Source organism: Dermacentor andersoni, chromosome 2 (genome assembly GCF_023375885.2).
Source record: "Dermacentor andersoni chromosome 2, qqDerAnde1_hic_scaffold, whole genome shotgun sequence".
NCBI classification, from domain to species: domain Eukaryota; kingdom Metazoa; phylum Arthropoda; class Arachnida; order Ixodida; family Ixodidae; genus Dermacentor; species Dermacentor andersoni.
In genome coordinates this window covers 110,423,265-110,444,322 of record NC_092815.1, presented here as the reverse complement: position 1 = coordinate 110,444,322, position 21,058 = coordinate 110,423,265, and the positions used below count along the sequence as shown (strand labels likewise).

The window sequence follows — 21,058 nt, the reverse complement described above, 5'->3', positions numbered from 1 at the left end:
CCTTTTTCTCAAATGCTCTCTTTTCAACAGAAGCCTGCTCCTCACTCTTCTTTGTGCACTTTATTACGTAATATAGCTGATTCCCATACACGGCTGCTGTTGACTAATAGCTGACGTCAATTAAGAAGGGTGTTTGGATCAATGCGCTTCTTCCTACTGTTACCATGTATATTTATTGACGTAGTTTAATAAACAGGCTGAAGTAAGCAAAAATCTGTTGTTATATTTCGATAATTATTACATACTTCCGGAAGAAGCAGACTATCATCTCCTCAAGTTCGGCCACGGCTGCCTGTGTAGGAATTAAACTTTGGCCACCCTGCTTATAGGTGTCAAAGCTGCTGGATCTCGCTAATTTCGACTAGTTTTGAACAGTCAACCAGCTTCAAACCAAGCGAAACTTAAGGTAAGACCACACGCATGCTTGCCGGCTCACTCCTGGCCATTCCTGGTTAGACGCCTTGGCAGACTTTGCTTCATATTGAGCTATTGATAACATTTCATAATGCACAAATTGGGTGTCTCTACTACCCGTTGGTCCAACTGGTGCAGGACAAAGTCGTTCCTCACAACGTAGCATGGCTAGACTGTAGCATATGAGTGCAAACGTGCACTCAAGCCCTGTCGTGCACAAAGAAAACGCTGCTCATACGCACTGCACTTGCATGCAGCTGAGGTCTGCTGCATAGCTTAGATACCGCGGCTGCCGCAGGGTGCAGCTGACTGCGCTATCCACTGGCTGAGTGCAGTGTGGCTCACTGAGGGCAACTGCATTTGGCGCATCACAGCTGCCATAATTGGAAGTAGTGGCATCTCTGTAAACATGCAAAATCAAATTTCAGCTGTGCGCCAAGGTGACATTCAGTAGGCGTAGTGTTGTGGGCACACCCTGCTCTGCCGTAGCCTTTGCAGTGCAAGTCATTGAAGAAGGAGCGGAAGCAACGCAAAGGGGTTAGTTGACTGCCATTAACTCTTCTTCTGCTGAACGCATTGAAGTACTTTTTGCAGTAAAGTACACACACATGTATGCACGCACACACGGGTCTTGAAAGCTGCAGGAGAGAGCATCATATATATTATGCCAGGTTGCAGCTTTCCTGCTGCAGGCAGCAGAATATGTGGCTCACAGGTCAGGTTCACAGCAGTATTATTGACAGATAGGTAACGTTTTCTTACTGTGTTTAAAAAGTGCTTCAGTGCCTTTTAATGGCAAATGTGATAAACATATAGGTGAAACTGATTTTACAGCATTTGGTAGCTTTTGTGTGGAATAACCATCTTTGCTTGCAGACACTGCCAGATCAGCAGCACTGTTACTACTTGCTGTCAGGGAGCCCTGAACTGCCAGGAGTCATGGTGTCTGGTGTGCCCTTCACACATCCTACGCACGTGCCACAGATCTTGGTGTTCCTGCGACAGCAGCTGTTGTTCAACACATTGGTGGCCAGCTGTGTGCGCCCCTCTAGCCGACAGAGTGAGCTTTGCACAACTAGCTTGTTTTTCTTGTTAACACCCTCTTTTTCCACTGCTACCCTTTCGTTCATTATGAAAACTGGTGGAAGGGACCCTAGCTGAGGCTCAGCTGTAGTAGGGTGTTAGCCAGCGTAGAGTTGAACACTACTTACTGTGAGCTGGGTTGCAGCTGATCTTAGTTGAAAATCCATGAGACATAAATGCAGGCATCAAACCATGCGTTCTAGGGGTTCCTGACTTGTTGTCCTGAGCAACATGACAAGCTTGTCTCTCTAGCCTTGCCATTTGTATGTGTATGTTGTAGTTTTCAAACTGGGTTCTGTGCCTGGCATCTTAGGGTTCCACAAATGGTCAGAATGAATCCGACCCCATCCCATTTTTCTCCATTCACTTCCATAATTTATCGATTTAGAGAAGAAACTTATTATTTTGGCTTTAATGAAACCATCGCAAGCCACATCCTCCTTGCGGTACGTAGTCTGCGAGCAGCAAGAGACCCACGTGGCGGCAGCACACAAGAATCATCATTGTGTGACTTGGAAGCCTACAGTGGTCATGCTGAGCACCTTTAATTCATTCTCACTAGCGCAGTTTGTAACATGTGAGCAGGAATCGCTTCAGAAGTTATGCCGGCTGAGAGCCACTTGCCTGCCTGCTTAACCGTTGTTGCTGACAGATGACGATATTGACTGTTTAAAAGGCTTACTGCAACGGATAAGCAGGGAACATTCATGCATCATTGGTGGCTCAAGTGCGTCGATGTCAACACGGCACAGTTTTGATACCGGCTTGTTTGTTACCGCACTTAAGTTGAACCTCGCAATAACGAAAGCGGCGGGGAACACAACAAAAATTTGTTTTTGCAAGAATTTTATTGTTGTGAAATGAGACAGCACAGATAGGTAGTGCATCACGGAACGAAACTTTACTGTCAAAATTTTGTTAGCCTACTTTGGCAAGCTCTGCTCGAGGATATAGATCCACATTGCTGACAGTACAAAGTGCGGTGCATGCGTCGATCAGCAGTGGAAGCACTGCCATGCAGCAGAATTCTCAGTCAGTTGCTTTAGGAGATACGATCACTTATGTGAGATATTGCGTAACTCTGCACCAGACGCAAAGCAACAGCGCTCCACGCATATGCAACAGCATTTCTCCAGTGCATGCTGTCGCCCATAGGTGCCATACGTCCAGCACCGAATTCGTACACAGTGCCTGTTGGTTGGCACCAAAACCACCAATGTTGCAGCAAGGGGTGCGTATTCCCCGACGATCGCTCAATCACAGCCCAATGCATGACACTCCATGCTGCGACTGCCATTTCAAGCGCAATAAACAATTGCACATTGAGGGGATGTGGATTTCCTTGTTTTTGCTTCATTTTTGTCATAGAGGCACATATTAGGACTACACTAGCTGCGCAAAAAATTTCGTCACATGTCGGTAGCAACATGCGTGTCGCTTCAAACATGCGATCAACAAACGAGATGGTGGCAGCCATGCAAGTTTAATGTGGTGGTACTTTATGCAATTTTAGCGCAAAGCAATCACATTTGAGCACATTTTGGAGTCTGCTAGCCTTGCATGAGTAAGTAATATGCGAGATTACTTTCTGGCAAATTGCGTTGATATGGAATTGTAGTACGGCGACATTTCATAGTAGCGAGAATTACATTGTCGTGGGATTTCGTTATTTATTTATTTATTTATTCGGTATACCTACATCGCCTGTACGGCATTATCGTAGGGGGGTTAAAATACAGGTGGTCACAATGGAAACATATTCACCAACATCAAAAGAATACATCAGTAAATAGAACATAGTTTAAGCACTGAAATTCGCAAAAGCGGAATAGAAACTAACAAAGTACAAAACAAAGTGAGTGACAAAGTAACTAACTAACAAAACAGAAAAAAAAGTTGCGTATGTGCAGAGATGAATAACAGAACAATCAAAGAATATGACTCTCAATAGCATTTTCAAAACTAGAAGCTGCCATCACTTCATTAGGGAGCTCATTCCAATCGCTAATCGTGTTAGGAAAACATGAATACTTAAACACATTGGTACGGCACTGATAAGCTCTAATTTTGTTAGCGTGGTCTCTCCTAGATGAAACGTAATGCGGCTCCTTGATGAACAGTGTTTTGTCGATACCAGTTTTACTTTTATATATATTGTAAAGGAATTTCAATCTTAGGATTTTCCTGCGTGAAGAAAGAGTTTTCCAACCCAACCCTTCCCTTATTCTGGATCCTCTGGTAGTAAAATTATAATTTCCTGTTACGAAGCGTGCTGCTTGCTTTTGGACGCGTTCTATTTTTTCTGTGAGGTTTTTAGTGTATGGATCCCAGATAACGCATGCATATTCTAGAATAGGCCTGATGTTTGTTAAATACAAGGTTGCCTTCAGTGATGAAGGAGAATGCTTAAAATTTCGTCGGAAAAAGTGAAGAAGACGGTAAGCTTTCGCGCTAATTGAGTTAACATGATTAGTCCAGTCAAGCGTTTCAGAAAACGTAACTCCGAGGTACTGAACATCCTTAGCGGTACTGAGTGCAATATTATTTAGGCAATAGGAACTGGGGAATTTTTTCTTTTTCTTTGTAAACTGCACATGGTAGCATTTACCAGTATTCAGAGTCATCTGCCACCGCTTGCACCAAATAGAAACTTTTTCAAGGTCGTCCTGTAAGACAGACATATCGGCATAACTTTTCACTGCACGATACATGACGCAGTCGTCGGCATACAGTCTAACTGTTGAATTAAGGCCTACTACTAAATCATTAATATAAACTAGGAACAAAAGAGGCCCAAGCACAGAGCCTTGAGGCACTCCCGATAGCACGTGCATTGGAGCCGAGTTTACCCCATTAAGAACAACTTGCTGTTTGCGCAGGTGTAAATAATCCTTTATCCAGCCAAAAATATGTTCAGGAAGGCCTAGGAATGATAATTTGACTGAGGTTTTGACTGTGATTTCATAATAAATATGCAAGACAAGCATCTTGATGTGCGCAAGGGGCACAGGTGCATGCTGGTTGACACGGGCATTTAGGCTTAGCGTTGTGATCGGTATATTTCGCAGCGCGAGTAACTTGTGACATCTGCTTGCGAAAAATGAAATAAACATTTGTGGGTCCACCACTGTGTTTGCATGAAGACTCTGTTTATGGTGCATGCTGCATTACAGTGTGCAGAACAATACAGAATTAAAGGATCACTTGTCTATTTATCATTGTGAGTTCCTCGTCAAGAGTGATGGCCGTAGAAATTAAAGACAAAATGCCGAACTGTAAATAACGGAGGCCATACGCAGACACGGCGGTGCTGCTGCTTTGGTTAGGCGGATTTAGAGGGAACGAGGTCCTGCCCCCTACCCCCCTTTTCCCGAGATATGCTGGCAACTTCGACGCTCACATTAGTGACCGCCCTTTCGTTTTTATTCTCTGTATGCAAGCCCTTATAGTGAGTGTGTGTATAAGCACATTGTTGGAAAGAGGGAGAGGGAAGGGGTTTTGCAGCACACTAGGAAAGATGGTGGGGTTCTCTAAGGCCAGGAAGCTTGAGAACACGTTCATGACCTTTCAGTGAACATTCATTTAGACAAGTGGCCACACAACCAGTGTCAGTCACCAGTGTTTATAGAGTGAGGAAGCAAAGGCACAATGGTTTCTCAACACCTCTTGAAAGCTGATAGGGTTCCTTGATATCAAAGGTGTTTGGGACTAAGCATAGTGCCTATGCCCAGCTCATTTGCATGTGTACGGTTAGCCCCCTGTCAGCTCCTACTTGCAATTATTTTGTGCCTTATTTGGTGTCAAAGTTATGCTAAATTTTATGGTGTGCAGTAATCTTTTGTCATTATGAAACCTTGCTATAATGGCAAATTCAACACACCTATACAATGTAACACCTGCTTGCAATGGTTTTGGGCTTCTCAATTTCATGCAAAATGACTTGGCGTGATGCTACGTTCATTGCAGTGAAAATACCAACACTGAACCAACCCTGCTGTCTGTTTAGCTGTACAAGGAAATGAAAATATATGCACAGGTTGGGCCAATTGCTAGGCCTTACACACCTTTTAAAGCTCACCATATCACTATACATACCTCAGTGCAATGCCCATAATCCAGACAGTACATTGTTCCGTGTGGGACTAGTTTTCAAGATCCTTATGAATGAGCTGGTAAGACTGTGCCTTTGTTTTTGACCCTGTTTCTTTTGCAGATGCCGAGATGTCACACATGTTCGAGGTGAACACCACATCTATATCAAACATAAGCATCTCCTTTGAGCACCCGCTGGATGAATCTCTGGCCACAGGTACAGTTTCTTACTGCAAGTTTCTCAAAAGAGTGCTCTTTGTGGCTTATATACTGCTTCTTTCTCCCTGCAGTTGACCTAAACCTTAGTGAGATCACCAGCGTCAAGTGCCGTATCTATACTCTCAACAGTGACATTAGCATCTGCACTGATGAATATGCCAGCAAAGTTATGCAGCGGTGAGTGTATTCACTATCATTTGCAGCAGGCACAAGACAAAAGTGAAATAGGTTTTCTTTTGTGTTTTTTGATGCATAACAGCTGCAGATAAGTCAATGATAATCTTTTGGTGAGATGACAGCACCAGTCCTGGAAATATTGGATCCAGGCTACGTGTATACCAGTTAAACACAGTTTTATCCCTTCCTTTAGCTGTTCCAAAATATTGATAGAAATGAGCGTGTCAGTGTAGTTCCGTGATGTGCTGCTGACTTGCAACCTTTCCTGTGGAAATTTTGTGCACATTTATTGTCAAACAGGAAATCTTATCAAGGTGAGGGTGTTGAATTAAGACTACATTTATGCACTAGCAACATACGTCTTGTGGCAAGTGCTTTTGTGAGCAGTGGCTCAAGAGCAATGACCATTTTGGTTCTTTTAAGCCTTTTCAATACAGTCTGTTTTAAGGTTATTAATCCATCGCACTTATACACTGAGAAGCTCAGTGCGTGATTTACCTTGAATCATCTTTATACTATGTGCAGGTGCCTGTCCATCCCAGTAACCATGCGAGCTGTAATACGAAAGGCACAGGGTCAACGAGCACGCATGTCCAGCCAAGGAGATTCGTACTCCAGTGCGCTCAACAGCAGTGGGAACGCATACCTGACTGGCCTGCCTGGCTATGGGCCCAACCCAGCAACTGGCTCATTCGGTGACTTCACACCAGCCGGCAAGGCCGATGGCTATCGGGAATCCGAAGAGGAGCCAGGCACTCTCGGTTCGCTTCTGGGAGGACCGCTGCCATCACAGAGTCCCAACATGATGTTGATGAGCATGCTGAGTGATGTGCCCTCGGCAAGCAACTCGCCTGCCGCACCAGGGTTTCCTTTTTTAGGCCAGGCCAAGCCTCGAAACAAGCGCAAGAGAAAAGCGACGACTTCGTCGGATGGCCGCAGCCCCAAGCGCAGAGAAGATGATGGCGGTGGGACTGACCCAGAAGAGGAGCCTTTTTTAGAGTCTGAAGCGGGGCAGAACAAGGCGGCGCTTCTGAACCCCGCTGAGCCGGCTGGCGCCACCGCGGAACCTGCCACTGACAACAGCGCCAGCTTCCTCCGAGAAGGGGGAGGAGGCGTGCTCTTCTCTGAGGAAGGCACAGATCCGGGTGAAGCAAACCGGCCTCCTGGCCGGAAGGTCAAGCGTGTTCGCAGTGAAGAGGCTCGGGAAGACATCAAGCTCGAGAGAGAGGGCTCTCGATCCCAGGACAGTGGTCCAAAAAACTTGTTTCCCGGTGGGGACTCCGATAAACTGTCCCGCTCGGCGTCACCACCGGTCAGCTTCAAAATCGAAAAATCAGGGGACAGTTTGAAGATTTCAAAGACCGATAGCAAGTCAGGTTCCAAGCCCCGTGATTCATCAGAGCTACGAAAGAAGATGGACAACAGAAAGGAACGTAAAAGAAAAAGAGCAGAGAGTGTCGACTCGGGCTGCCGTGAGCCAGCCGTGGCTGCTTCTCCAGAGTCATCAGAACTCTCCCAGCAGGCTTTCAACCTAAGCACTAAGCCACACGGCTCCATGAGCCCATCAACATCCCGCCCTCCTCTGAAGAAGTCCACCAGCTCATTTGTTAGCAATGGAAAGAAACTTTCAAAACCACTCCAGCCTGGGCCTTCAAGCTGTTCAAAAAGCAGCGCAGAGACGGACAATAGATCTACTGTAAAGTCTCCCCAGAAGAGCAGCCCCAGCAAGTCAGTGTCTTCTTTGTCAGGGAGCACATACGTACCTAGTAGCAGCCCTGTGACAAAGCAGCCTCCATCGTCACCGACAGGGACACTGAAGTTGAAGCACCTCAATTTGCCTTCGTCAACCACAATCACACCAGTGGTGGCTAAGCCTGCTTTGCCATCACCAACATCCACAGCAGCTCCCAGTATTACAATAGTGCCCACTACATCTGTAGCTGGTGGCTCTAACAACCTAAACAAACCTCCAAAGTCACGCAAGGGTTGTTTAAATGCGGTGATTGCCAAGCTGACCAATACGATGGCATCACCGCTTGTTGGGCCGGCAGCTCCTGAACTTCCGGGTAGTAGGCCAGATGTAACTCTGAAGACATGCGAGAAGCGAGACAGTCCAACGTTGGGCAAAGAGGTAAAAGAAGGGAGGGCGCCAGTCGCTGAAGGTAGTGCAATAAAGGAGGGTTCAGGCATCAAGCTCACAGTCACTAAAACATCTGGCATTTATAAGTGCTCATCAGGAAAGGCCAAAATGGGTGCATCGTCATCCAAGGGAAGCCTCTCAAGTGGGGTGAAAGTCAAAAGCTCTCAGAAATTGAGTGGCTTGCCCGTTGGAGCGCCAGCCAAGAAACTTCCCACCAAGAGCCCTGCAAAACTCAGTTCAAACCAGGGGTTCAGCCCATGTGATAGTGTCACGCCCAGTGCACTTCCAACACTAGTGCCGCGAGTAGCCCATAACAACCCCGGCTCCCTGAAAAACTCGCCCAAACTGACCACAATGAGCAAGGCAGGTGCAAGGCCCGAGAAGAAACTCAATGAATCTACCAAACCCATTGTCGAGAAGGAAACCACCAACCTGATGCCACCACCACTGCATTCTAGAACTGGACCCAAAAGTGGCGAAGGTGGCCAGCCTTCGCCTGATGAGACTGCCCTGCGAATGCTCCTTGGTCCTGGGGAAGGTCCAGATGATGATCAGTGGCGGGCACTGAAGGGGGATGTGGGTGGTGAAGAGCATCTGATGACCAAGATAGAAAATGGACCAGAAGTTGGACCTGTGGCCCTAACAGTACCACGGGTCCCTTCTGAAATTCGTACATCTGAAGACAAGGGACCCAGTACAGCAGCTGCCCTTCCAGTTCCCTTAACCAAAGCAGCACCTGCAGCTGCTGCCACTGCTGGTGAAGATGATAGTAGCCCCGAGGATGGCCTCGTCATTGATTTTGCAATGGACAGCAAGAAGGCGCCCCCTGTGTGTCACAGCTCCCCAAGGCCGCCGGAGCCTGTGGTGGCCCCTGAACTGCCAGCAAGGGCGTCACCAGCACTCAGTCTCAGTGCCAAGTCACCATACTTCGTGCCGTCCCCATCACTCAAATCTCCACAGGCAGGGAGCCCACCCTCCAACCATTCGGTGTCAAGCTCACTTTCTAGACCCTCACCATGTGTCATTGATGACGACCTCATGGACGAAGCAATTGTGGGACTCGGGAAGTGATGACCCTAGCTGTAGTGCAAGTGCGCATGTAGAACACTTGTGAGGTAGATGTGCTCCTGGACAATGCTGATGAATTAACATGTGCCTTTGTGCATTGTGCAGCTAGTTGCTGTCACGGACTCCTGCAGTGTTGCAGCTACTGCAAGTGGAGCAGCCATCCCAAGGCTACCTTCAGCAGCACAGTTGGACTTATTTGACTGCCCTGTAGATTCTGTATATAACTATTTGGAAAGTGTGTACATTAAGTGTTTGTGTAATCATCATGATTTTAATTTACCTCAACCCAGGACAGTGTTGGACAAGTTACGTGGGTGCAAATGCATGCATATTGCATGAAGCAAAAAAAAGAAATGCTTATGGCCTTTTACTAGTACAGAACAATTACAGCTGCAGAACAGTTACTTTTGTGTCATCTTTGTTGACTTGTACTGTAAATAGTTGTCCATCTTGAAGAACGACAGCAGGGTTTTGTTCACAGCACCTTCAGCTGAAGGTGGCATGTGGACATATAGCGTCAGTTTGTTTTCATTGGCAGTATTTATTGTGCTATCATTGCATTTCACCTTATGACGCAAGTGCTCAGTCTTCAGAGTACTGTATGGATAAATCTTCAATGTATATGGCATGCTTGCATTGGCACTTGTTGCTGGCACCGCCAGCTTGAGCTCTTCAACTGCCTTTATAGAGGACACATCTATCATTGTGCCATTATTCCCGTGCTGAAAAGAGCACACCATATGGATAGCAAGCACAAATTGGTCCAGGAAAATGTTTCATGACGTGGTCAGTGTTGGGTGCACTGGCATGATAAGCATGGCAGACAAATAAAAAACAAATCCCCACTTGTCATAAGCGTAGTCTGTTCTAGATGTCGTCAACTGCTTGCTGATGTCACATAATCCTCATTATTCTATATAGGAGGGGGGTTTTTCTCTAGAACATTAGGCATGATGTAGGCGCTATTGCCCCCTCCCCTCCCCTCCCCATTTAAATGCACAAGCTCAGCGACTATCTGTCAAACTGTACATTGAGCCAGTTGGGGTTCCCTCTCCTGCTTTTATTTGTTGCTATAGGTTGTGGCAACTTAGAGCCATGCAGTTGCATTGGTGGTTACTGATGTGAGCATTCCATTGGGGCAGGGCACATCAACATTTGATGCTTTAGATTGAAGACAGCTACTGGTGCTGCCGCAGCAGTGGAGGCTACATCTGGAGTAAACCTAGCTAGGTGAGTGTTGCGCAAGTGCATGATTCTGTCTTTAGCTTCCTAGAAGTAGCCGGTTGTCCATTTGTGCGATGCATGCAACTATTTCTGCAGTGTGGTTGCAACACAGATGGGCTAAAACTACAGAGAGCACAAAATATTTGCTCCAAGTGAAGGTATTGCAGATGTCGTACCACGGTTTATTGATTTGTGCCTTCACTGGAGACTGTTGCAGCTGTTATCAGTGCACCAGTCGTGATGAAATTGACATTATTAGTATGGGAATATTCATGTATAGATGCTTAGTATAATAATTATTGCATAATTATTATCTGTAATATTTATTTGCAACTGACATGCTCTGCCATGGAGACATGACGGTGACTACATCTGCGCTGCCAGTTGCACTCGGGCTACTGCTACCGGCCACGGGTATCCGCTAGGAGATTCAGGCACCGAGTTTGATATAGGACACCCTGTGGACAAACAATTGGTGTTGAATTTTGATTGTTACGAAAGTCATATAAGTATAATCTGGCGGATATTTGACAGACATCCACTGCAGGAAATCTAACAGTGGGTGATGTGGGCATGTATATTTTTATTAGCTACCTGAGACATCAATGACTACACATTGGGTTAGTTGTTTCTTCACAGTGGCCCACTGTGGAGCAATGATTTGTTATGTACCTGCTTATATTCAGGTTGATTGTTGCAAGCAATGCTGGTACAACTAACTTGCTGCACAGTGAATGTATTGGTTGAGTAATAAACTGCAGCTTGTTTTTTACAGCGATGTGTTTTAGGAACTCTCATGCTGCATTTGTGATGCCGAGGTAGGTCATGATAGTATCGCCCTGGTAGTGATGATCATCATGCCATAAGAATATAGTGCAAGACAAGAAAAACAAGGTGCATTAAGTTTTGAACATGGGACTTTCCCTTGTCAAAATTTACAACTGCACCATTATGACATCAACGAAGAGTACTAGGGGTAGCAGTACCTTGCATGGCATCATTTGTGGTGTACAAGACAGTTGAAAGCATGCACCAAGATGAAGGATAACTCCAGCAGCAATAAGTGAAGCAGGATGTGAAAAAAGAGGAAGCAAAAGAAATGGTTCCCAGAATGCTTGTTTTAATATTTCACTCCAATATCAAGGTGTCCTGTGCAAATTGAGCTCGAGTCTTTCATGGTCACAAGTCCAAACTATTGTGAACAGGTTTTGTAAGCAATACAACAACACTGAGTGAGCACCGTATCTTGTTGGCCAAGAACATTTTTTTGCTCTCAAGGACTTGCAAGAAATGTCCAGAGAGGCACAGAAATTAAGAGCAGGGAAGATGATGGAGATGGGCAGAGTTTAGAGGAAAGACTTCAAATTCAAACTGCAGAAGATGCATTGGTGAAGTATCAGACACAAAACTAGTGTTTAAAGAGGATAGAGGTGGTCAGTTATTTTAAATGTAACTGCACCGTCTGAATTAAAGTGAAATTCAGAGTGTTGCATGTACCATTGCAATATAATTAATTCAAAGCAAAGCACAGCAAAAGATGGATAAAGAGGAGGAGGAAACAACTTTAATGTGTGTCCTGCGAGTTGTTGGAGAGGGCCAAAGGCCCCCCGCCTAGGTGACGGCCAGGAGTTCGTGGGTCCTGGCGGCATCCACGGCCCGCTGGACAGATGGATTATATATATAAAAAAAAACAGGTGCGTACCATTAGAATATATTAAAACTTCTTAACAGGAAATAACTGATAAAAACTCGGGGTGTTCGAATAGCGAAATTTTCCACTCGAATATGGATATTCGAGCAAAACGGCCTCCGAAAATTGAGTGGAATATTTTTTTAATTTTTGGAGCAACATGAAATATGTGGTTTATGTGGAGCCTGGTTGGTAAAGCAGGAAATTGGGCTTACATACATTGATACATGCACTCAATAGTGTTCATAATTGCAGGTCTGGAGAACTGAACAGCTAGTAAATGACAAACAATTGCTTTCAATAATCTAGGGTATCGTGGCAATGACAGTAATGAAAGAAGCTTGCTGGAGAGAAGTACGACAGTCGTGATACTACAGCACCGAAGATTGTTTTAAGGCGATGCAAACATGACAATACCGAACAAATAATAATTTGGAACCAATTTGGATATAGATTACCTAAAAGCAAGCCATCTTTATTGAATGACTGGAAATTAATGAGCATAAGTTTTCGGATCGGCAAGTTCACTCAGGAACTGGTACCTCTGTGCAGTGACCACCACTATCGTGCAGCAATATCATTTAAAACAGTCCTCACACCCGTAGTTCTGTTTGCCACAAAACATAAATATTTTATCACTTGTATATTCAAAAGAAATGAATATTCGACAATTTGGCAAATACTTGGCAACAACATGACAACAAATGGCATTGGAACAGATGGAACATAGGATCAATAGCAATTTTTTTGTGAAGTTTGGCAAGAATGGTACAGAAATTCATCAAATATTGCAAAAGGCCTATGAAAATTATGTCTGCTAACTGTGTTCAGGCATGTGGAACACTTGGAACACAGTGCAAATAGTGAATTCTCAAATTGAATAGCAGAGACTATTTAACTCTTATTTGAAATTTTGGATATTCGCACAGCCCTAATTAGAATGCCTCTTGCGACGTCTAGTTGTCAAGTAACTGGATTCTAAAAGTGGAGTAATTCCAAATATACGTTTGGGAGTCTGAATTAAGCCACTGTTGCAAATGCAGCTAAAGCTGAAAATAACGCATTGAAGTAGTTTCAGAATTGTTTGCACTGAAATTTATGTTGATAGTACGCATGCACTACATTGAGGCTGAAGTGGTGACTTTCCCATGCCATACCAGTGGGAGCAAAAAAAAAAATCACACAAAAGGAGGTTACGTTCACTTCTAGACAAAACATGCGATGGTCTCGTTGCACTATTTATTTGCAACCACTTACATACTGCATACATTTGTCAGCTCGGGTGCACAAGAGGTCTGTACCAAATGTTAATGCAGTGAGTCAGTAAAAAAAGTAGGGTGTAGCGGAGCCGCTTTTTCACTCTATCCACTCTCAAGGTCCCGGTACCTTTAGTACAAGCCAGACTGCTATACGACAAAGCAGAATTTTATGCATGCGATTTTTGTGCAATCCATTTTTATTCTTTGTTGAAATGGAGATGAGCGAACAGATGGAACAAAGGATGAATATCAAATTTCTTTTGAAATTGGACAATAATGGTGCAGAAATTAATCAAATATTGCAGAGCTGGCAGACCAGCCCTGGGCCGCCCGGCAAGCCGAAGATGCTGCCCTAGTCCAAGGACTTCGAGCCGCCACCTGAGGCCGCCACGACAAAAACCGCGGGACCATTCTTTAATCAGGTTTCTTCTTCTTCAAATATCGCACAAGACCTATGGATATGATGCCCTAAAGGAAAACTGTGTTCAAGTGGGTTCAGCATTTTAGGGAAAGTTGTGAAGAACCAAAGGATGATGCAAGATAGGCATGCCTCTCCACAACATGTGAAGATGAAAATGATCATTGGGTTTTCTTGTGCTTAACTAGAACTATATCAGAAGCACTTGGTTAGGGAAAATAGTCTGTTCACCATATTTTAACAATTTGGCAATGAAAAAGGTTTGCACTAAGATGATGCCGAAATTACTGACTCTTAAGCAAAAGTTGCAACGAAAAGAAATGCATTTTGAATGTTTGATTAGAGAAACACTTCAGATGACAGCAATGAATTTTCGAAAAGGGTCACCACCGGCGATGAAACCTCGATTTATGAATACGACACCATGCTGAAGGCGCAGAGCAAGGAGCAGAAAAAAAAAATGAGCGAAGACTATAAAAGCAAAAATCAGTCATGGTGAATTTTTAATAGCGGAGCTGTTTAAGCTTTTAGTTACGCCGTGGAGCGTTACCAGAAAAGTCAGCCCAGCTGTGCGCCGCCTCGCGTTGCCTAGCAACCACCTGCGAGAGCACCGAGCCACGCGCGAAGGGCGGAGTCATTACGTCACAGGCGAGTAAACGCTCGGAACAGCCGGCGCGGCGACACACATCTCGCCTCCTCTACTCAGTGTGCACGTGCTGCAGGGTTGATGAGTACATGAAAGCTCTGGGACGCGGCACCTCCGGATGCCAAGTGCTCTTCCCTTCTGGCAACGGCGCCTTGGGAAGACCGAAGTCCGGATGCCCGAAGAAGAAGCGGCTTACCAGGAAGAGCGCCGTACTGCCAAGCGATCGAGAAGCGATGCGTCGCCACCGAGCTGATCCGGAACACCTCGCCGAAGCTGCGGTTGAGAAGAGGCGACGTCGAGTCGAGGATCCCGAGTTTCAGTCCAGGGAACGCGAAAGTCGCCGCCTGAATGCTCGACGTCGCCGAGAAAGCGATCCCGGCCTGCGACTGCTCGAAAACCTCCAGCGTCAAGCCCGCTGAGACAACTTAGCAAAACCTAGAAACAACTTAGCCAAGCCTACCATAACCTCGCAAAACTTCAAACGACTTAGCCAAGCCTACCAACAACTTAGCAAAAACCTACAAACAACTTAGACAAGCCACGTAAAAGCTAGGTGATCGCTCCGCTGTTGACTCCAGCCTTGCACTAGTGCAAGCTGCGCACTTTCTTTTTTTTTTTTTTACGGCCATGCAATTGTGCACCACGAATTTGTACCCGACGCTGAAACTGTCAATGCAGCTTTCTGCGTGGAGGTCTTGAAGCATCTGAAAGCAAATTTGTTGAAAGAATTGGGCACTGGATTGTGCACCACAACTCTGTCCCATGCACACACTGCACTGATAGCATAGAATAAAGAACAACTTTAGAGAAGGGAAACTGTACCTTCCGCAGTGGTTCGAAAATAAGCAGCGGCAGCGCATGGAACTTACCTAGGTGGACGCCAGATGACGCTGCTAAAACAGGAAGCGGAAATGCGCATATTTTTTTTTTTAGAGCATTATTCAATATGGCCGCTTTTTGCCGGTCGTGTACGCTCGCTTGTATCCGCTCGTACGCGCCGTACTCGCCTCGGCTGCCGCGTAGCCGGTGCGTTCTAATTGCCAGGAGACCAAAGAGCCTCTACTGACGCCCATACAAACAAGCCACAAGTGAGTGAACAGAACGTGAGACTTTATTGGCTGAAGACAAGCAGTGTATGTACATTCTCGTGCAATAGCACAAATAAAATTTGTATGTCGAGATACACTGGAATCTTTGACGCGAGCTCGTAAACGGCTCACCGTCGTCGTCACACATGGCGGTCTAGTAACGAGCGACAACCAGCGGCTCATGCAGATTGGTCGGTGTCCCGCCTGTTTGCAGCGGCAGTCGCCGTTAAAGATGAGCAACTTGCACTGCGAAACAATCGGGTGATGCAGGCATCTGCTGCCGCAGCCAACACAGCGACATGGACTACCCGGCATTTTAGCCTTAACTCCTTTCCAACCTGCACGTTACTTTTCTTTCGGAGGCCGCTAATGTGTGGCTCGCACTTGGTGTCCCACATTGTCTCAATATGGACAAGTCGCTTTCGTGGGCATCACCTTCATCAGCCACTTTTGCGGGCCTTTCCACCCATGTGGCTATGAACTTCAAACACGTTGGACCATGTAAGCACGTATGCTCGTCTCCGTTCGTGCTTAATTGCGACTGAGAAAGGCCGCAGGCACAATTTGCACATGGCTGCAGCAGGAAAGGCTGAACGGGGAGCACGAATCATGGTGTGTAAATTGGGAGTCTATGTCGCTGTGCGGACTGCAGGAGCAAATGCTTACCTCGAGAGACTGTTTTCCAATGCAACTGACCAGGCCCCCACATCCAATAAGCATAATACGGCGACCGTAACCAAGTGAGATAACAGCAAAAATAAACGGCAATCATTCACAACATAGTGTTCAGAGAATACATTATACATTGGCTACAAACCATATGGCAACGGTGAGCATTCACATACACGGGTCTCTTAGGATTCATTCAGCCGCCTACTTACAGGCATAATGCTTGCCTTCGTCACATGTGGTGGTCTGGTAAGGAGCGACAAACAGCAGTACAAACAGATTGGACAGAGCATCGCACCTGTTTGAAACGACAGTAGCCGTTGAAGATGAGCAACTTCCATTGCGAAGAAATCAGGTGATGCAGGCATCTGCTGCCACAACCAACACAGCGAAATGGACTATCCGGCATTTTAGCGTTAACTCCTTTCCAACCTGCATGTTTCTTTTCTGTCGAGGGCCACTAATGTGTGGCTCACATTTGGCGTCCCACTTTGTCTCAATATGGACAAGTCGCTTTCGTGGGCATCACCTTTGGCAGCCATTTTTGCAGGCATTTCCCCCCGTACGGCTATCAACTTCATACACTTTGAACCATGTAAGCACATATGCTGGTCTCAGTTTTGAGCAAATCATGGCCAAGGTAGGCCACAAGCACAATTTGCCCATGGCTGCAGCAGGAAAAAATGAACGGGGAGCACCAGTTATGGTGTGTGTACACTGGGAGTCTATGTCGCTGTGCGGACTGCAGGAGCAAATGCTTACCTCGAGAGACTGCTTACCAATGTAACTGAGCAGGCCCCCACATCCGAGAAATGTAACACGGCGACCACAACCAAGTGGGGCAGCAAAACCAGATTCTGCAATCTATCATTCAGTGTAGCTTGCGCAAAGACCCAGGCTATCGAGGAAGAAGAGCAACCATCAACGAGACTAGGAATATGGAAAATGAGAAAGCTTGCATTCAAGAGAGAAGCCACCCTGCTCTGCAAGCATTGAAGGCCAAAAACATCAAGAAAAGTGAAATGGTGCATAGCAAACAGTGCGTAGGTTAATGCAAGAAACATGTCGATGTTGCATCAGCTATTTCAGGAGAGGAATTGTGCATGACAACATGCACTAAAAGGTACTGCTACAGATATGTTATGCTACTAGACAGTGACTGGTATTAAGTATCAGCGAAGAATCGGTTGACCTTTATGTTTGGATGAGGATGAATGATCTCTGACGAGAATGGGTAATGAAAAAGCTTGCATTTATAGAAAAAAAATTACACTTGGCACAAATGGAATTGACATGGCCAGGAAGCTGATTAAGGGCAAACTAATGGAACTCTTTTGGCCAGCGTCATCCGTGCTTGATCAGAAGTTGCAGGCGCATCTGAAGACGAAGAATTTCCATAAAGTCCTTTTTGAGTTACCTGGATGACTCAGCCAATTTGTCCGCGCTGGTGGAATGGTGGCTGAAGCTCTTTTCAGTCTTGACACAGTGCTCTGCAGACTTGATATCTCATGTAAATTCTTCTGCATGCGCTTCTTTGTTCGTGGTGTAAAAGCCTTGCAAATTCAGCTCCAGCCCCTTTCTGTTGGTGTGGATAGGAGCTCCTGTGATGACCAAGGTATGCTTGGCATGGACTCTGTTGGGGCAGAACGGTGACACATGAGATACAGCACAGATTAGCCAAACTCATGCGTGTTTTCTTTTATGTTCGAACCAATTATACTGAACCATAAACATGAGCAAACATTCATTTCTGCTGCAAACAAATGACTTGTATTTCAAGACTGGCAAGACAATACAGCATATATCAGGCATACTTATTTCTGAACCACATGTTGTTTACCTTGTAGTAGCAGCCAATGTCCACACAATGGCCTTGTTGTAGTAGGCAGCAGCTTCTGTTTAGAGTGTGGAGTGTGTTGCTTTATGCTGGTGCCATCCTCATTACTGCATGTCTGGAACAGAAATTTTGACTGAATCAGAAATTGAAAAAAGCACAATTTTGCAATATGAAATGCAAAAAGGTGTGACATATATATTGTAATGGTTTGCGACTACAGAACACATGCAAATATACCCTGTCTGTTCTAGGGCGCTTAAGCAGCACGTTAAATAAATATTGCTATTGTCCATAAATTTATGCCTGCCTAACTATACAATGCATGTAAACAGTCTAAGTATTATTAATATCACAAATGAGAACATTTGTGCGTTCATTTATACACTGGAAGAGATCACACTGCTGGTTCCACAAGCAAATACATGAAAGTCATGAATCTATTAGAATTGATGCATTATTTTTCTGCACGAACGTGATGCACTGCTGCACTACTGCAAAAATAAATGCCCTACGGTAAACCAAACTGAACAGCAAGAACATTTGGAACCAACAAGTACGAAATATGAGTGAATTATCACGCTTGCAACTGTTTAATACATTAAATTCTGTACTTTCACATCATTTTACCAAAGGATTATTCGATTTTGTGGACGAAAAAAATTGCCGGCTGACTCGAAAATAAGTTTTATATGTATATTCTTAAGGCTACCCAGTCACCTATGGCCACGGCTACAATAAGATGAAAAATGAGGCGCGCGTTCCGATATCGCTCTTTCTTTCCCGATTGTGTGTGTATAACGACAGCCTCGCAAGTAACGGTTTATTTAGAAACAGCAACGGAGGATCCCGACTGCCGTATGCTGTGCAGGATCTAGTTCGTTAACTTGTCTCCGCCTGTAAGTTAATGAGACGAATATTATATGTTAAACGACTCACCGTTATTGCCGTTGTCAGCCGCACCAGAATCCAGCTCCCGTTTCGATGCAGACGTGTTCCGAATGGCTCACGACCGATACCCAACTTTCGGGCTTACATGTCCGCTTGCAAACACGTCACTTCACCCCAGGTTAAATAACGCGTGACATCGAAGCGCAATAAACTAGTTTTAGCGAAAACGAAGCAACCAACCTGAGCGCACGAACGAATGAATCCGTGCCGCCATGCACTCGAAAATACCGGTAAAAATTTTAAATCCAGGCCAGAGGTCACGTGAAAGATCGATGATGCTGAACGCTATTTGCGTTTATAATGGCAAAGAACCAATGAACTTACTTACAAAGAATACAATATCAAATTAGCAATGATAATTTCGCCCTCTTTTTCATGTAATAAACGTGCTTCGGTAACTGTAGGAGAAAGTTTGCAAAAAAATTGTGCTTATTACGGCGCCTCCAGCGGAAAATGTTCAAACTAACGTAAGCATCCCGAAGTGATATTACTATGCTAGTTTTGTTAGCAGCAGCGCGCGGTCGATTTTTTCGCCCTCTGTGGCCATTTGTTGAACTTGAGAGTGTGCGGGGCCTGCTGATAGTATGCGCGTCTTTGACATGCAATTCAGTCATTCAGTCACTGGGGTGGAATACTCTTCTTACTGGCCGGATTTAGCCAACACCAATTTAGCCCTCTGCGACAGTTTTTTGTTTCCCCCCCCCCCAAAAAAAAAAGTGGAACCAGTGCATTGTGTCTAATGTGGAGTATTTTGAAGGTAGCCATGTTGATGTATCTGAAAGCTTGTGAAATAACTTTCTTTAAACATAATGCATGAACTTTCGGGACGGGCTTTGTAAATCGTTTCAAAACTGCTCACTGCAGTCTTTGTGCCTCGTTTCGCGCTATTCCATTTCAACATACACATCAGTCAGTCATTGTCATAAGACTCCTCTGCGTTGCTTGCAAAGCCCCCTGGTTGCTTTTTCCATCGTTTCCTATTTTTGTCGGAAACTCTATGGTTTTTTCAAAGGTTTGAGGGCTACGAGGAAAAAGGTCTAATGCTAGTCTGCGATGCCGGCGCGGATCAGTTCTGCTTTTTCGATGAGCACGAGGGAAGCACTGCGTAAGCACTGCCGGAACAAGACCAGAGGCACGATTACTGCAATAGCACAGTTTATTCTTGAACGAGTTTCGATGTCTTGTACTGTAAATAATCGTCCATTCTGAAGAGTGACAGCACAGTTTCATGCACGACGCCTCCGGCAGAGAGCGGCTTGGGGTCGAGTAGTATCAGTTTGTCGTCGTCAGCGGTATTTATCACTGGGTCATTAGACTTCGCTTTATGAGGCAAGTGCTCGATCTTCAGCGTGTCGTATGGATAAGTCTTCACTGTTGACGGTATGCTGGTGTTCTTACTCATCGCCGATAGTACCGACTTCTTGAACTCTCCAGCCGTTAACGCCGAGGACACGTCTCGCATAATTACGTGCCATATATTTCTATGCTCAAATGAGCGTATCACACGGACAGTGAGTATTAGATGGTCCTGGGGAACGTCTCCCGACATGATCAGCTGGACTTCCACAAATATTTTATATGAACCGATGCAGGCCCCGAAACTTATGCGCACGAGAAATTGTGACGGTATGTTTTACTTGATGATGATAGCTTTGTTATTCACATCGTCAAGATTGCATATGATTTTTATAATTGTAAATATAAAAAATCATGCACTTATGGATAGAGTGTAATAGAAAATACTCTGCTTCCGTGGGCAGATTTTTATTTGACTTTATCAAATAGTACGAAACTTAACGTAGTTGTAAAAATGGTTTTACTAAGATAACGTATACAGCAACCTGTCTCACTAGCGCTATTGCTTCTTACGGTTGCCGCTTAATAGCAGCACCTGCTTAAAGGCTGCCTAGCGGACGCCTGTTTTATGCATTATTTTTCATACGATTCATGTCATTTCCTTTAAACCTCACTGCCTTAAACTTTAAGACGGGCCACTTTTATGCATATTTCTGACACTCACCATATCTGACCACCATTGTTATTGTTGTAATGATGATTTCATTGAGATTGAGTTAGAAGTTTGACT

At 45.1% G+C, this 21,058-nt stretch overlaps 1 protein-coding gene and 1 long non-coding RNA gene across 2 annotated transcripts in view; one reads left to right on the top strand and one right to left on the bottom strand.

The window, feature by feature from the left end:
- MED1 (Mediator complex subunit 1) overlaps positions 1–11,191 on the top strand; it is a 39,861-nt gene extending 28,670 nt beyond the window's left edge. Inside the window, exons 14-17 of the mRNA XM_050187967.3 lie at positions 1,291–1,474; positions 5,711–5,806; positions 5,880–5,985; positions 6,511–11,191. Coding sequence (XP_050043924.2) covers positions 1,291–1,474; positions 5,711–5,806; positions 5,880–5,985; positions 6,511–9,196 — 3,072 coding nt within the window. The 3' untranslated portion in view covers positions 9,197–11,191. The remainder of the gene's footprint in view (positions 1–1,290; positions 1,475–5,710; positions 5,807–5,879; positions 5,986–6,510) is intronic.
- A 4,332-nt stretch (positions 11,192–15,523) lies between these two features.
- Positions 15,524–19,544, bottom strand: LOC129387548 (uncharacterized). The gene is made up of 3 exons (XR_008614713.2): positions 18,961–19,544; positions 18,028–18,139; positions 15,524–17,820 (listed from the first exon to the last, which is right to left on the bottom strand). It is a non-coding gene; the product is annotated as an uncharacterized lncRNA (long non-coding RNA).
- Positions 19,545–21,058: the final 1,514 nt, after the last annotated feature.